The sequence below is a fragment of the Pelodiscus sinensis genome, chromosome 4 (assembly GCF_049634645.1).
Source record: "Pelodiscus sinensis isolate JC-2024 chromosome 4, ASM4963464v1, whole genome shotgun sequence".
Taxonomy (NCBI): domain Eukaryota; kingdom Metazoa; phylum Chordata; order Testudines; family Trionychidae; genus Pelodiscus; species Pelodiscus sinensis.
In genome coordinates this window covers 122,237,070-122,253,767 of record NC_134714.1, presented here as the reverse complement: position 1 = coordinate 122,253,767, position 16,698 = coordinate 122,237,070, and the positions used below count along the sequence as shown (strand labels likewise).

General features: G+C 44.1%; 1 protein-coding gene across 2 annotated transcripts in view; it reads right to left on the bottom strand.

Annotated features, from left to right (window-relative positions):
- The window catches only part of LRP5 (LDL receptor related protein 5), a 227,527-nt gene that overhangs the window by 150,521 nt on the left and 60,308 nt on the right, over positions 1-16,698 (bottom strand). For both annotated transcript variants that reach the window (XM_075928318.1, XM_075928319.1), the window contains exon 3: positions 1,732-1,929. In XM_075928318.1, the coding sequence (XP_075784433.1) occupies positions 1,732-1,929 (198 nt within the window). The remainder of the gene's footprint in view (positions 1-1,731; positions 1,930-16,698) is intronic.

Genomic DNA, 16,698 nt, shown 5'->3' with positions numbered 1-16,698 from the left:
CAAAATCCATCTGAATTTAATAGGTCTGGCAATTGGCTTCCTAAGAGGGATTTTTTTTTATTATCTGAAACATAAATCATGTGTATTATAGAGATTTACCTGTTTTGTATTTTTTTCTCCCACTGGGACAGCAGCTCTCTGATGAGTTATCAACTTGAGTCTCTGTTGCTCTAGGTTTTCAATTTAGACCAGTGGTTTTCAATCTGCGGTCCAATCAGCACACAGCTATGGCCCATGTGATCGCCTTAGGGCCATACAAGTAGTATATATTTTGTGTGAATGAGACCCAAATAATATACAGAAATCTCCATATGTGGCCTAGAATGGCAGATAGGTGAGAACCACTCCCTGAGGCAGTTTACATCCCCAGAATACTTTCCTTTAGAGTGGTCACCACAATCTCAGCATTGCAAGCGAGGTGTCAGGACAGGGATAAGCTGAAGCTTATAGTCCTTCATTTGAAAGAAAACCCGTGCACATGCTTTCAGTATAAGATGCACACACATAGCTTTGTATAAAGGCAGACAATGCATTAGATGATAGCATTTAGGAGCCATAAGAGAGATTTTCAAAAGCACAAAGGGGAATCAGGTGCCTTACGACCTTTTTTGCCTTTAGAAAAAGTCTCCTACTGTAGTAATATTAAGTAATATAAAAATTAAAAAGGCCAATCAAATTAAGTTCACAGGAACAGTTACTTCTTTCATACTCTACTCACCAGAAGGATATCTGAACACTTAATAGAACACTTCCTGAATGTCAAAGTTTGAAGCGTAAGTAACTGCATAAGGTACTTTTAAATTAAGGTGGCATGTTAGGGTTCTCTCAATCATACTAACGGCCTTTTTGTTAATCTAGCATATGCACATATGGCTACACCTTAAAGCTACTGGGAGACAAACTGATGCAGAAGACTGCTTCCTGAGTAGGAATCTTGCTGGAAGCCTATGACACCAGTGGACCAGGATCCAGATTTGGTCTCTGGGTGATTTTAAAGTGTTGGTTACAACCTATGAAGCCCTAACAATCCTGGGACCATCCTCTCTGAGGGATCACCTCACTCTCCAGGAGACACAGCCACAGCTGTGGCCAGAAGGGATGCTCTAGTAGAGCCCCTTAATATGAAAGGGATGGGGTGACTGGCAGAGCATACTTTATAAGGGATCAGATTCTGGAACAGCACAAGCTTGATGACTGGGCTGGCATGTTGCAAAAGACATTTGTTTAAATGGGAGTTTGGAGAAATCTGAGGGATGTTTCCAAAAACACTGAAGGGAGGGAACGATTTCTGTAGGTAGCTAGCTGGTAGAGTTCCTGATAAAATAATTTATTTAATGCTGCTGGGTCTCTGCTGTATCATTAATGATGATTAATAAGGTCTAGAGCCTTCGAAAGGCATTTTTAATTACTTTAAAATATATAAATTCCTAGAGCAGAAAAACTGCACTGTGGGAGAAGGGTGTAACTGTCTACAGCAAAACGATTTTGCAAATATTCTAATCATTGTTGAATTAACAAAAAAGTACTAGTCTTATGATTGCCAGGAATCCATACAAGTTCACACACTTGCTAATGATATAATAAGCAAGACCAATAGAGTAGATATACACTGTTATAGAGGACTACTGAAAAAAGCACTCGCATAAAATAAATGCTAGTTATGAATAAACAGGAGTGCATGCAATAAACACATCTTTCTCTCAAACTGATAAAGACCAATGGGAAACATACCTAAAGGAACCATCCAGATTTGCTCTATGAATGAAACTCAGCTTTGCATCAGCCCAGTACAGCTTCTGTTCCTCAAGATCTATCGTGAGTCCATTAGGCCAATAAATGTCTGAATCAACAATTATTTTTCTTGTGCTGCCATCCATTCCTGCTCGTTCTATTCTGGGTGTTTCACCCCAGTCTGTCCAGTACATGTACCTAAAAAAGACAAACATGTGTGTTAAGGCATTACAATGCTTACTGATTGAAAGTAGCAATCACTTTTTTTCCTGAAGTTTAAAGTGTTATTTTTAATATACCGTTCAGTGACAATTACACAAATACCCCAAAACTTTTACTAAACCAACACACACAAACTCAAACTCCCGGGGTTTCAACAAGTTCCTGCAATACGAGAAAGTATTTCATAAACTTTCCACTTTGTATGAAATATTACAATTCATCTCTCAAATCTTAGAGAAGAAAAAGAACATGTAAAGCACGTACAACTGTGTTTCTCATTCATACACTTAACTACTACAGATGCATGTACTAATCACATTTACTCTTGCAAGCAACTAACTGTGCACCCAGCAGGCCAATTTGAACATAATATCATAGGGTATGTCTACACTACCCTCCTAATTCGAACTAGGAGGGTAATGTAGGCATACCGCACTTGCAAATGAAGCCCGGGATTTGAATTTCCCGGGCTTCATTTGCATAAACCGGGAGCCGCCATTTTTAAATCCCGGCTATTTCGAACCCTGTGCCGCACGGCTACACGCGGCACGGAGTAGCTAGTTCGGATTAGGCTTCTAATCTGAACTAGCTGTACTCCTCGTGGAATGAGGAGTACAGCTAGTTCAGATTAGGAAACCTAATCCCAACTAGCTACTCCGTGCCGTGTGTAGCCACACGGCACGGGGTTCGAACTAGCCGGGATTTAAAAATGGCGGCGCCCGGCTTATGCAAATGAAGCCCAGGAAATTCAAATCCCGGGCTTCATTTGCAAGTGCGGTATGCCTACATTACCCCGCTAGTTCGAACTAGCAGGGTAGTGTAGACATACCCATAGTAACTGCACTCAAATTTTTATATCTGCAGTGTTCCTTTAAACACTGAATTTTTTTTGTAAACGAGCTACATCTTATTTTACATTTTTTGTTTGTAGCAGCCAGGGTCTCCTTTTTTTCATGCCCAGGCTTTGATTCAGGTTGTCCTCAGAAGTCAATGATTTTGCTAAAGCAGTATGAAGGAAAAGCAAACAAACCCTTGCTCTGTGTTATCAGCATCAGCAAGGTCATCACAACAGCAGACTCTGGAACACAGATATCACCATGTGACTGCCCCCTTAGACTACCTTGTATTTACATGTAACTTTAAATTATATCAATATAACTAATAAAACTCTCACATAAACAGGGTCTTAATCTCAGTTCACCATCTGCAAAAGGGGATTAATCATACTCCCTTCTTTCCTGCCTCATTTCTTTCTTATCTTTTCAGACAGCAAACTCCTCAAGCAGAGGACTGTCTCACAGTAGGTGTACAGGCAGTCCCCGGGTTACGTACAAGATAGGGACTGTAGGTTTGTTCTTAAGTTGAATCTGTATGTAAGTCGGAACTGGCGTCCAGATTCAGCCGCTGCTGAAACTGACCGCCAGTTCTGACTTACATACAGATTCAACTTAAGAACCTCAAGCGTCCCCAAGTCAGTTGCTGCTGAAACTGATCAGCGGCTGATTCCAGGAAGCCTGGGGCAGAGCAACTCTGCCTCGGGCTTCCTGTAGTCAGCGCTGGTCAGTTTCAGCAGCGGCTGACTTGGGGACACCTGGGGCAGAGCAGCTGGGGTGCTGCTGGGTTGCTTCAGTAGCACCGTTCCTCGGCGCTACTGGACCAACCCAGCAGCACCCCAGCTGCTCTGCCCCAGGCGTCCTGATTCAGCCACTGCTGAAACTGACCAGCAGCGGCTGAATCACAACCTGGGGCAGAGCAGCTGGGGTGCTGCCGGGTTGGTCTAGTAGTGCCCAGAGCGGCGATGCAGGACCAATCGGCAGCGCCCCAGCTGCTCTGCCCCAGGGTCCACAACAAAAGCCTGGTCTGCTGGGGGGGGGGGGGCACACTAGCTGCGCCCCTCCCCCCAGCAGACCAGGGACACGGGGAGCAGAGCCGCAGCGGCAGCGGGGTGCCGCGCCTCTGAGGCTTTGCTCTGGCAAAGCCTCAGAGGCGCGGGACCCCGCCGCGGCTGCAGCTTCAGTCCCGGTGCCCCTGGTCTGCTGGAGACGGTCCCCAGCAGACCAGGGGCACCGGGACTGAAGCCGCAGCCGCGGCGGGTTCCCGCGCTTCTGAGGCTTTGCCAGAGCAAAGCCTCAGAAGCGCGGGAACCCGCCGCGGCTGCGGCTTCAGTCCCAGTGCCCCTGGTCTGCTGGGGACCATCCCCAGCAGACCAGGGGCACCGGGAGCAGCTTACGAACGGGGCTCTCTCGCCCCGGAGCTCGCAGGCAGCAATCCGCCACCTCGACCTCCGGGGCGAGAAAGCCCCGTTCGTAAGTGTGGATCCGACATAAGTCGGATCCGCGTAAGTCGGGGACTGCCTGTATTTAAAACACCTAGCCTAATCCATCCCTATATTTTGGGTAAGGTTTCGGAATACCAAACAACAACTAATGCTTCAGTTTACAACTAGTTAAATAAAACATTTTAAAATGCAGTATACAGGGAGTTGGACTAATTTCCATCTACGGGTATACAAAATAATAATGTTTGATAAACATAATTCAATGTAATAAAACAAAAAAACCCAATGAAGCTAGCTGCTGTGTTGCAGGGGACACAACAAAGCACTGGAGAAAGAAACGTGCTATAAATTTGATTTGTACAGCATCCTTGGTGAAATGTACCCAAGGCAACTAAACAGCAATCATAAAGTGTGCCAAATAAGAAATAAATTCAAGCATGAACTTAATATGCTTGGTATAATTTGAAGTTACAACATGAGAGACACACTTCAAAACACAATGCATGTTTCAAAGGCAGCACAGTCTTTGAAGCAACAATCTATTCATGATTTGTAGGAAATGCCATCTCTTCTAATAAGTAATAAAAATTGTCTATAAAGTGTCACATTTTCAAAAATACAAGATAACAAAGTGAAGCCATAGAAACCTAAATCTTAGGAGGCAACACAGAAAACCACATTTTCAAGCAGGTACCATTTTCTTACCATTTCACTGACATTTTAAAAAGTTACTATTCACACACAGTCCTGTCCCGAGGACTTAAAAGTAATTCAATAACTGTGGAGCAGCATTTATCTTAGAACAAAGAGAAAAAAGATCAAGGGAGAGCGAGGGTGGGGAGACCAAGTGGCCTTCGTTTGGTTTTGTTTTCCCAAATGCACACATTCAGAACACTCAAGTCTTTCTATGTTAGTCTTCTGGTCTGAAATAATCAATTATATTTGCTGCTGTAACATATCCTGAAGAGAGGCTTGAATTAAAGGAGGGGGGGGGGGGGGGGGGAAACCAGGAAATGTCAAAATTCCCAAAAGATGAAGAGTAAAAGTTATTTCTTTCCCAGCACAGTCTTGGTACTGTTTTGGAGAATTCTCTCTGCAAAGGTTGGATGAATTTTACATTACCTTGTCCTACTTATATCCCAGAGGAAACAAATCCTTTAGTTTCTTCAACAGCATAGGAAACTATCAAGGGATCACAACAGGAAAACAAGAATGTGCCACACCAGATCGGACCAATCATCCAATTAGTCCATTCTCATGTCACCAGCAGTGCCTACCAGATAATTCAGAATAAAGTGCAAAAAAATCCCGTGCTGGCAATTATGGAATAACATGGTGGTTCTTTCTATCAAGGGTCAGTTATTTGGTTTTTTTGCCATAAAGCATGTAAGTTTATATCCCAGACATTTTTACCTAATGTAACCTGTGGAAACTAATATTCTCTGGTCCAAACAGGGTCATTTGTTTTCTCTGGCCTTGGAGAGAGATATGGGGATTGAGACAGAAGTCAATTTATTGGAGTGCTCGTATTTGATTACATTACTTGATTGAAGGAGTGAGCAGACTCCACTGCACTGCTGTATAGGCCAGTTTAAATAGTCCAATGTTGTGGTGCTCTAGCAATTTTGGTCTCAAAATATTCGAGAGCTATTCCAAAAGGATGAGCTAATGTCTTTTACTGGACCAACTTCTGTTGGTGAGAGAGAAGCTCCCAATTTCTGTGTAAGCTGGAGAGATTGTTTCTCTCACCAACAGAAGCTGATCCCATAAAAGATATTAACCTTTCCCCACCTAATTTAAAATAATTTGCAGAGCCCATAAATGGAATCTTTTATTTATTCTAATTTGAAATAAAAATGAACTCAATGTCAAATCACTTTCTGAATTCCACTAGACCACAGGCCTCAAAATCTTTTGTCAGTGAGTGCCACAAATTAATTATGCAATGTGTCTCTGTAGACTGCAACAGACAGTTTTTTCTTGGATAAATTTTAATTTAATTCCATTTAATGTCATTGGGTGCTTCTGCATCCTAGAATTTTGAGAAAGGATAAACTCCAAAGTTCCATAAAGTAATTCCCAAATACATTGTATAATCACCCCCTTTTCTGTTCCTTATTATGTGCTCTCTCTGAATTACAAAGTCTTAATCTTTCCCTCACTCCTCACATGGGATTTTTTCCCCCTTCCTTGAAATTCAAATTCAAACAAAATATGTAAACAGAGAATACGTCTGAAGCTTCAAAAATGTTTTTGGATCCTCAGAAGAAGATACTGAAGTGCTAAGTATTCTTCATGTGGCTTGATTCAAATGCCCCTGAAATCAATGGTAAACTTTTAATGATTTTTTTTTATTTTTTTACAATCCCTGAGCAACACCCTTAGGTTGACCTAAATGTAGGTGTAGACTAGGGATGTAAGTGACTAGTCGACTATCCGATAAGCAAATGCTTATTGGATAGTTGAGTAGTGACTTGATTAGTCACTCCCTCCCCCTTTTGCTGCCTCTATCAGAGAGAGGCAGCAAGGAGGGCAGGAGCAGGTGCTGAGGGGAACCTTCTCTGCGGGGGGTAGAGGAGGCAGAGGCATAGTTGGGATACGGCGTAAGCGGGGTGTATTTCAGTCCCTACTCACACAGGTTCCCGCTGCACGTGCTTTTGCTTTTGAAATGTACAAGAGCCCTGCTCACCCTGTGCTCTCTGTGGCACCCCCTCTCTCCCCGCTGCCTCTCTGAGAGGTAGCAAAAGGGGGACAGGAGACCAGCTTAAAAGCACCATCTCCGGGGTGCCGCTTGCTCTACCCCCTTCTTTCAGAAGCAGTGGGGGCGAGGGGGAGGGGGGAATGCTACTGCGAAGCAGACCATGTGTGCAGGGGTCCAAGGCTGGCCACAGACAGGGGCTACTTCCCGAGTAAACCACTCAGGGCTGTCTGCCGCAAACAGGGGCTGCTGGACTCAGCATGAGCAGGGATTGAGCAGTCCCGGCTTGTGCTGATTCCCGCACCTCTGCATTTTAAATTTAGTAAGACCACATTTAAAATGCAGAGCCATAGGGTGGGTGGCTCCAGAGCAGGCACAAGCCAGGATTGATTAGTCCTGGCTTGAGTCGGCTCCTGGAGCTACCCCCGCTGCATCTCGGCAGAGCAGTGCTTATCGACTAATCATATAGTCGATACAAATTGTATTGATGACACGATTAGCCAGGTAATCACATTGCAACATCCTCAGTGTAGACTAGGCCTATGTTAAGTCTAACATGCATCAGCCAGTGGCGGAGCCAGAAGGGCCCATCCAGGCAGGTCATGACTTCGGGTGGGTGGGCAATGGCAGGGACAGAGTGCTGGACTGAGCAGGATCAGCCTCAGTGCCCCAGAAAAAGTGCTGGACAGCAGGACACCAGAATGCCAGCAGAGTGGAGTCAGTCTCGACCCTGCTCCTTTGCCAGAGGACCAGGCACAGCGGAGTCAGCCCCCACACATGACCTGCATGAAGTGGATGTTCCACGACCCACTCAGGCCCAGCCCGTGGCTACACCATGAGTGTCAGCAAACATCTTCCAAATTCTGACCTTGATGTGGCCACACTGATTAGTATTTTGAGTGAAGCAATAGCGTTGATGCCAAAATGTCCTGGCTTCTGTGGATTTTGTACTAGTTTAATTGTATGGTAATTTTTTTTTTAAAGGAACCACCCATTTATTACTCCTATAATGTAATAAAATGTAACAACCCTGTGGTGGGAAAAACACCTCAGCAGACCAACACTGTGCCATTTAATTTCAGAAAGAGGATGTACACAAAAATGAGGTTAGTTAAATGAAAATTAAAAGGTACAGTGACAAAAGTAAAATCCCTGCAAGATGCATGGAAATGAGGCCCAACTTAAACGTGTACCCAAAATTAAAAAACACAGTAAGAACATTTTAAAAAGTGCCATGATGGCTTAACAACCAAGTAAAAGAAGCAACATCTTCCTCCCCAAATCTCTCAGGACAAGATGAGCTTTGCAGCTCGGCCTGAAGCTCAACAAGTTCAGATTAAGCAAGTTCCAAAGCCAGTAGGGCTCTGCAGAAGCACATCTTGCAAGCAGCTGCATTTTCTTTTCTATCTAAAGGGTTCCAGCTTGGGAAACTCTGATGACCCTAGCTATGATCATATAGCATGAACTGATGCACATTTCCACAAAAGGACAAGACTCAGGCCATGCAGAGCTTTACAGGACTAACTCAACAATTTATATAATATAACTGGAAACTCGTACAATGCATGAAGTTTGCTTCATTTGGCTATTCTCTAAACTAGACTACCAATATTTAGCAATTACTAAGGATCATGTTCATCCTCAGCCATGTGTGCATGACTCCTATGAAGAGCTGCACATATACACATAGGCTGCGTCTAGGCTGGCATGACTTTGCGGAAATAAACTTTCCGTTGAAAGTATTTCCACAAAAGCGCGTCTAGATTGGCACGGATGCTTTTGCGCAAAAAGTGCTTTTGCGCAAAAGCATCCGTGGCCAGTCTAGACGCGATTTTGCGCAAGAAATCCCCGATCGCCATTTTAGCCATCGGGGCTTTTTTGCGCAAAAGAGTTCTTCCCTGTCTACACTGGCCCTCTTGCACAAGTATTCCCGAGCGGGAGCGTAAAAGTATTTGTGCAAGAAGCACTTATTTTGTACATTACAAAGTTAGTGCTCTTGCGCAAATTCAAGTGGCCAGTGTAGACAGCTGGCAAGTTTTTGCGCAAAATCTTGCCAGTCTAGACGCACCCATATTGTATACACTCATACAATATGGTCCTGGAATAACAGAAACCTGCAAGCAATGTCTAGAGCAGTATCCAGGGACAATGATCAGAACAAACATCGCTATATGAATAGGCAGTGAATTATAGCTTTATCAGAATTTCTGCAATGGGTTATTTTTCTCCTATACTTGATGCCTTGTGTTTTTTAATCTGAAGTACAAAAGGTGCCATGTAATACCGAATTCTATTTCACAATCCAGTTTTTCTGCATAAGGCATGAATATTATCTTTTTAAGGAGTATGTTGACTAGAAAGACACAGTAGATGTTTTTAAAAAAACATTTCACATTTTATATATAATTAGGGAGACTATTACCACAGTATCTGTGAGCATCTATGTATTTGATACATCTATTCACAACTCCTGGCATGTCAGGCAGTGACGTCATTCCTATTTTACAGACAAGGAACGGAAATCAAGTCATATTAAGTAACTGGACATGGTCACATATGAAGTCTGTGTGGTGCTGGCAATTGAACCCACATCTCCTTAGTCCTCATTACAGTCCTAATCATTGGATCATCTTTCCTCCCACGGTTAACATCTTGACAGTTTTGATTTTGTATTTGTCATTTGCGAAAGTACTACACGCCAGTTTATATCATGCGCTAGGAATGCTAATAATAGCGTATTTGTATAAACAAGTAACTGCTGAAATTTTTAGCCATTACATGTTTACGGGCTCCCGTCTCCCCCCACCGCCTCTGATATAGCATGGGGGGGGGAGGTGGTTCCATGTACCAGCTCCCACCTGCCCCCCTACTTTGTCAGTCAGAGGCAGCCAGGAGTGCAGGCTTTGCAGGAGCCTACAACACTCGCAGGGAGCTGGCTTAAAAGATGGCTCCCATCTTCCCCTACTTTGCTGCCTCTGATACAGAGGCAGCGGGGACGAGGCTGTGTCTAACGATTATTCTCTAACATCCCTATCTTGCACTAATAAAGTGTCACATTTAATATCTTTATCTATACAAGAAAGTATGGACTTCTTTATTCTGCTACTGTCTTATAAAAAGTGGCAAAATCAATTCAAATCAAAGTAAGTACAAATCAGATCCTGGCTGAGATATTATATGCCAAGTTGCAACCCAAAACAGAAATTATCTGGCAGAGTTATAAATCCCGGGGGGGGAAGGGGAGGAGGGGGAGACAAGTTTATTATGGAAATGCTGACAAATTCAGCTAAAGCAGCACTAGGAAACTCTGCTAAAACAATAGCATTAAAACAAGTTTACCAGAGGAGTTTGGACATTGAAATGGTTCAGTGTACGTCTGTGAAACAAGCTCAGAAATCCTCAGGCATTCTAAGAGATTGACATGCTCACAAATCTAGTTAAGCGGTGTGGAAAAGCAGCCAGCTGAGAGGGTCTTTTACTACTATTACCACAACTAACCGAAGACCTATGCCAAAGGAAGGGGGAGGGGAAGCAAAGAGTGGGAAGTTCATCTAGAAGCCTGAAACATAAACATGAGAACAGAAGGAAAAAAACCCAAAAAGCACAGAAGTCCCAACAGCAGCGTGGACTCCTTGTAATTAACAAACCTACACAGTGCCTTTTGAGCGTGAAGGAACATGAATGTGTTACTGGAACATGAACAAATCGCATGTAGTGAAAATTTAAAAAAAAAAACAAAAAAACAAAAAAAAAACACATTTTTCCTGATGTGATCACAGTTGGCAAAATTGAGGCTTCAGGCACACCAATCAAACTAACCTATAGACCTGCTAAATAAAAACACAAACAAAACAAAACTGGTGGCTTCAACTGAAAATATCTTGTGTCAATGAGATAGCAGTGGTATGGTACCAGAGAAATTTCAAGAGCAGAATTCAACAAAGAAAAATCCGCATGGGTAAAGCGATACTAAATGTTCCTAATTTATGTAATGTTCAATTACAGTTTTTACATTAAGCACTTTGCTTTTTCAAAGCACTATGTGCAACATTTATCAGTTCTTATAAGAATATAAGTAAACAATGCCTTAATTTTTAGGGATGGGTAAACTTAGGCAAAAAGCAGCAGTGAGGTGTCTAATAGAATAGCAGTGTTGCCTACTGGATCAGGCACTGATCGGGACACAGGAAACCTCAGTCGCATCACTGGGCTTTGCCACTGACCTGAAGGGTGAACTTGGCGAAGTCATTTCACCATCTGTTTAACAGGGCTAATGAAACTTCTGAAAAGCAGTCCGAGGCCTACTGATGAAGAGAGTATATGATCATCATAAACTGGCAGAGCTGGAACTAGAATTCAGATGTTTGAGTCTCAACTCAACCTCAGCCATAGGTATAAAATTTATAAGGGCTAGGCCAACATCCTTCCTGTCAAAGCCATTAAAACAATTAGTCACAACAAGGTGCACATTGCTCAGTAATTGACTTAAGATCACCTCATAACAGGTATTTAAACCAATTTAAAGCCACTCAAGAAGGCTGCAATGATTATTCGTGCAACATGTATGTACACAAGGCCCAAAGCACCTAAATGAAGCAGCCACATTTTTTCAACTGCTCAGCACTCAGTATTCTCCCATGGCTCAGAATGGAAGCTCAGGACTTAAGAAAATCTGGCCGTTTTATTTAGATGCCTATATAGGGACTACGTTCTCTTGAACGTGAGGCCATAGTTGTGGGTGTTGAGCACCCATCTGAACCTAAGTGTTATTTATCTCTCTCCACAAAAAAAACAAACAAACAACGCCCCCTCCCCTCCCCCCCCCACCACACACACACACACACACACACACACACACACACACACACACACACACACACACAGAATATAAGCACCCTTCCAGGAACATTATTCGTTAGAACATATAATGGGTGTTAGCTTCACAGAATATCCATCACTGAAGGAGCTACACGATCTGTGTAAAAGAGCACCAGAGCTCTTCCATAAAAGTTACAAGTTACAGCCATGGGTAAAGATGCTTCAAACAATCCACCAAAGCTAACAACGTTTTAAAACAAAGAGTCCCGTAATTTTGCCTTAACAAACCATACTGACATTTGATTTTATGCATCCAGCTCTGCTTAACATAAGAATGGCCACACTGGGTCAGACCAAAGATCCATCTGGCCCAGTATCCTTTCTGCCAACAGTGGCCAATACCAGATGCCCCAGAGGGAGGGATCATAACAGGTAATCCTCACATGATCCCTCCCCTATCACCCACCTCCAGAGAAACAGAGGCTAGGGATACCATTCCTATCCATCCTGACTAATAGTCATCGATGGACCAATAGTCATCGATGGACCTAACCTCTATGGATCTATCAAGCTCTTTTTTGAACCCTGTTAAAGTTCTAGCCTTCACCACATCCTCTGGCAAGGAGTTCCACAGGTTGACTGTGCGCAGAGTGAAGAAAAACTTCCTTTTGTTTGTTTTAAACTTATTGCCTAGCAATTTCATTTGGTGACCCCTAGTTCTCATATATTTTGGGAATAAGTAAATAACCTTTCCTTATTCACTCTTTCCCTACCAGTCATGATTTTATAGACCTCTATCATATCCCCCCTTAGTCTCCTCTTTTCTAATCTGAAAATGGATGGTCCGAATAGAAGAGGCAGACCTCACAGAGAATGGGTAGATGAAATAGTAGACTGGTGTAGAGCTAATCTACAGAAACTAAGCCACTCCGCACCGGACAGGGAAAGATGGAAGGAAATAGTGAGGGAGACATCAGAAACCGACGGGAGTTGAGCCCATGGTTGATGATGATGATATTGTATATATAGTTGGAATTATGTTTTTCCAATGTGTATTACTTGAAATTTAATGTTGATAAATGTAATTTGCCATTTTGTTGCCCAATCACTTAGTTTGAGGAGATTTTTTTGAAGCTTTTCACAGTCTGCTTTGGTCTTAGCTATCTTGAGCAATTTGGTATCATCTACAAATTTTGCCAGCTCCCTGTTTACCCCTTTCTATCCTTTATAAATAAGTTGAATAGGATTTGTCCCAGAACAGACCCTTAGGAATTTACCATTTATTCCTACCCTTTGTTTCCTGTCTTTTAACCAGATATCAATCCACGAAAGCACTTTCCCTCTTATCCCAAGACAACTGCTTTCATGTGGATAACAGCTAGAAGATAAGAGTATGGTAACATTTGCCAAGTTCTGTAGACATGATGAATGTTCAGATTACAAATAACTTTTATATCTTTATAAATGATTCAGACAGTTACAGAGGTAATGAAAACGAGGCACTTTTAGACAGCCTGCACTGGTCCACAGTCAGCACAGCGATCCTTCAGCTATCAATTCCCACAATAAATATTTCACCACATGAACAGGGAATAAGCAGCTAAGGTGACTGATCCTACACTTATTTTACTTGTCCTTTAAAAATAAGAGTGTCCTTTAAGAATAAGAGTGATTGTCACCAGTCCCTCCTCTTTGGGTTTTGTCCCTTTAGCTCGAAGTGTTTCTTCATTATTCTTTTCAAATTGCATTGAAATAAAAACAACAAAACACTGATTAATGCTGGCCCTAAATGGAATCATATGTTGTTAGATTAACATGTGCCAGGAAACAACCAAACCAAAATAGGAATATGAAGGACTAGTCGACTATCCAGTAAGCAAATGCTTATCGGATAGTCGACATACCAGTTGACTAGTTGCTTCCCCTATCAGAAAGAGGCAGCGGGGGGGGGAGGGAGGTAATGAGAGGGTGGAGGGGGTACTTCAAATCTGCAGCGCTGCTTTAAGCCTGGGGCCAGACACCAGGTTCCACACAGTGCTGCCACTTTGAAATGCCTCGTGCAGCCCATGACCAGCTGGGGTGCCACAAGGCTGCATGCAGCATTTCAAAGAGGCAATGCCGTATAGGACCCGAGATCAGCTGGGGACTCCCCCGCTGACCCTGCGCTACGTGTGACACTGCCACTTTGAAACACCGTGGGGAGCCCAGCATCAGGCTCCTTGCAGCATTTCAAAATGGCAGCGCTGCATGGAGCCTGGGGTCCGCAGTCGTGTCCCCAACTGATCCTGGGCTCCACACGGCACCGCTGCTTTGAAACGCCGTGTGCAGCCTGGGGGCACTCCAACTGGCCCCAGGCTGCACGCGGCATTTCAAAGCAGCAGTGCCGTGTGGAGCTCAGAGTCTAGCTCCAGGCTTCATGTGGTGCTGTCACTTTGAAGCACCCCCACCTCTTTCCCACCCCTTGCTGCCTTTTTGTGACAGAGGCAGCGGGGGGGGGGGGAATGTGGCAGCGCATCGGGGTTCCCCCGCCTCCTGCACCCCCGTAGTGGCACAAACAGACTCCACCAGCCAGTAGAATAGAGGGAGTTTATTGCTTCTCCAGGATACAGCAGAGCAAAGCTGTAATCCGGTTACAGGGCAGGCCTAGGATGCCTCAGCCCCCCCTTGAGATGGGGGAGACTGGGCCCCTAAATCCCAGCCCACTGCTTGGGCTGCTTCCTCCATGATACCAGACAGAAACTAAAATGTCCCTTCCAGCCCTACCCCTCAGCCAGGGCTGCACTCCGCCTCCCTTCCTTTTTTCCTCTCCCTGGGAGGTACTGGTCGGACAGGTTGGGAGCCCCTTGCATAATGACTCATCCCCTGTCCTGCTAACAGCCGCCAGCGGAGGTCACCCACAGCCCAAGCCCAGCATAGCAACCAGCAAGGTACCAACACTACGTCACAGGGAGTGACTAGTCGACCAGCCTGTAGACTATCCCATAAGCATTTGCTGATCCGATAGTCGACTAGCTCTTCACATCCCTATGCTGAAATACCATGCTGAATCAGGGCCTCAATGAAGTTTAATGTGTCTGAAGAATGTGGCTGATAGATGCCTGGTAAAATGGCCAAATTGCACTCTTAGGGCCTCTGCTCTGTCTGCTTAGCTCATTTTACAACTCCAGGTGTGGGAGCAAAACAGGATAGAAACCATCCTTCCTTTATGACGACCCTGCAAGTCAATTCTTACTTCCTGATATTTCATCTCTCCTGTCATCATGTTTAAAGGAGAAGACATCAGAGCTGTACACTCAAGACAGCAGCAGTCAGCACTCTGAGGTTGAAGAGACCACAAAGGACAATGAGAGGTCAGAAAGGCAGAAGCATTGTGCCATCTCCCTGAATGAAGCACAGAGTCTCAACCTTCTCCCCCCCCCACACACACACACAAGGGACCACATTCAGCTGGTGTAATTCAGCACAGTTCTACTGACTTCAGTGAAGCAATTCTGATTTATACAAGCTGAGGATCTGTCCTGGGATTTTTAAGGTATGTTCCAGGGATGCTGAGTTTCATACATATTTAAACTTCTAATTTTTGTCCCTGTGAATAAAGAAAACCCTTTAAAAAAAAGAGCACTGAATGATGCTTGGCCCTGGATAAATAAATAGGATATAATCATCTAGAAGAATAATGTGTACATATGTTCAAGGCAGTAGAAATAATGTCACTCAGGCAACCCCTTTTTTCCATTTCTTCACTTTCAGGCACTTCGCTTTGCAACCTTGATGTTACTTAACATAGTACTTTTTGTATGGAATGTCCTGTTCTAGGCTGAGAACATGAAACTTTTGGTCAGAAGAAAGAACCACCACCATTAACCTTGCAACATTTAATGCCAGTGGTAAAATGGACTCTCTGTACCCAGACTACCACCCTCAATTTCAGGTTCATTCCTTTTAAAAAAAAAAAAAAAAAAAAAAAAAAAACCACACACACACCCAAACTTGCTTGTTAGTGACAGAGACAGAAGAGAAAACCCTCATTTATTAAATAATGTGAGGCACACAAACACTTACCGTGATGGGGATTAGAGATGTAAAATCCTGTTTGTTTAGTTAACTAGTTAAATTTTATGTTTAACTGGTTAACTGAATAAAAGGGAGTGTATTGGGGGGAGATGTGCATCACTCCAGCCGGCTAGAATGCCCCTTTCTGTGGTGCACCCAAGCTGGGTCTGCTGTGGGTGGTGGCTGCTCCCCCGGGGCTGAAGCACCGCCCACCTGTGGCGGACCCCACGAAGCTGGAGCAGCTCCCTGCCCATGGTGGGTGGGGGGCTGCTCCATTCCTGGCCAGTTAACCATAACTAGTAGGTTTAACTGATTAACCATTCACATCACTAATGGGGATCATTATGAGTAGGCCCCTGCCAACTTCACAGCCGTGAAAAATGTGCCACGGACAGTGCAAAATGCTCTTGACCATGAAGTTTCCCTATTGTAGGGGGTCACAGTATTTCTACCTTTACATCCGTGCTGCCTTCAGCGCTGAGCGGCTGGAGAGTATAGAATGGTGGCTGCTGGCTGGGTGCCCAGCTCTGAAGGCAGCACCATTGCCAGCAGCATCATAGAAGTGAGGGTGGCATGCTAAGAGGGGGTCATCACTTTTTGCACAGGACAGGTCTGGGTGACGTAGGCAATTGTCCAGGGTGCTATGGGCGGGGGCATTGTGATCACAGCCAGCCCAAGGCCCTAAATGTTGGGCCCAGAGTCAGGGACAGGCAAATTTGGAAATGCCTTGGCCAAGGGTTCCTACCTAGTGCTGGGCTTCAGCTGCTAGTCCAGGCTGGAATGGGCAACAGAGGGATTTCTTCCCCTGGGGCCAAGTCAGACCTTCTTCCGGGAATCTCCCCTGACTGCAAGAAGTTGCTGTCTGGGAGTTCAAATCTGAAAGCAGTGCTACTACCAG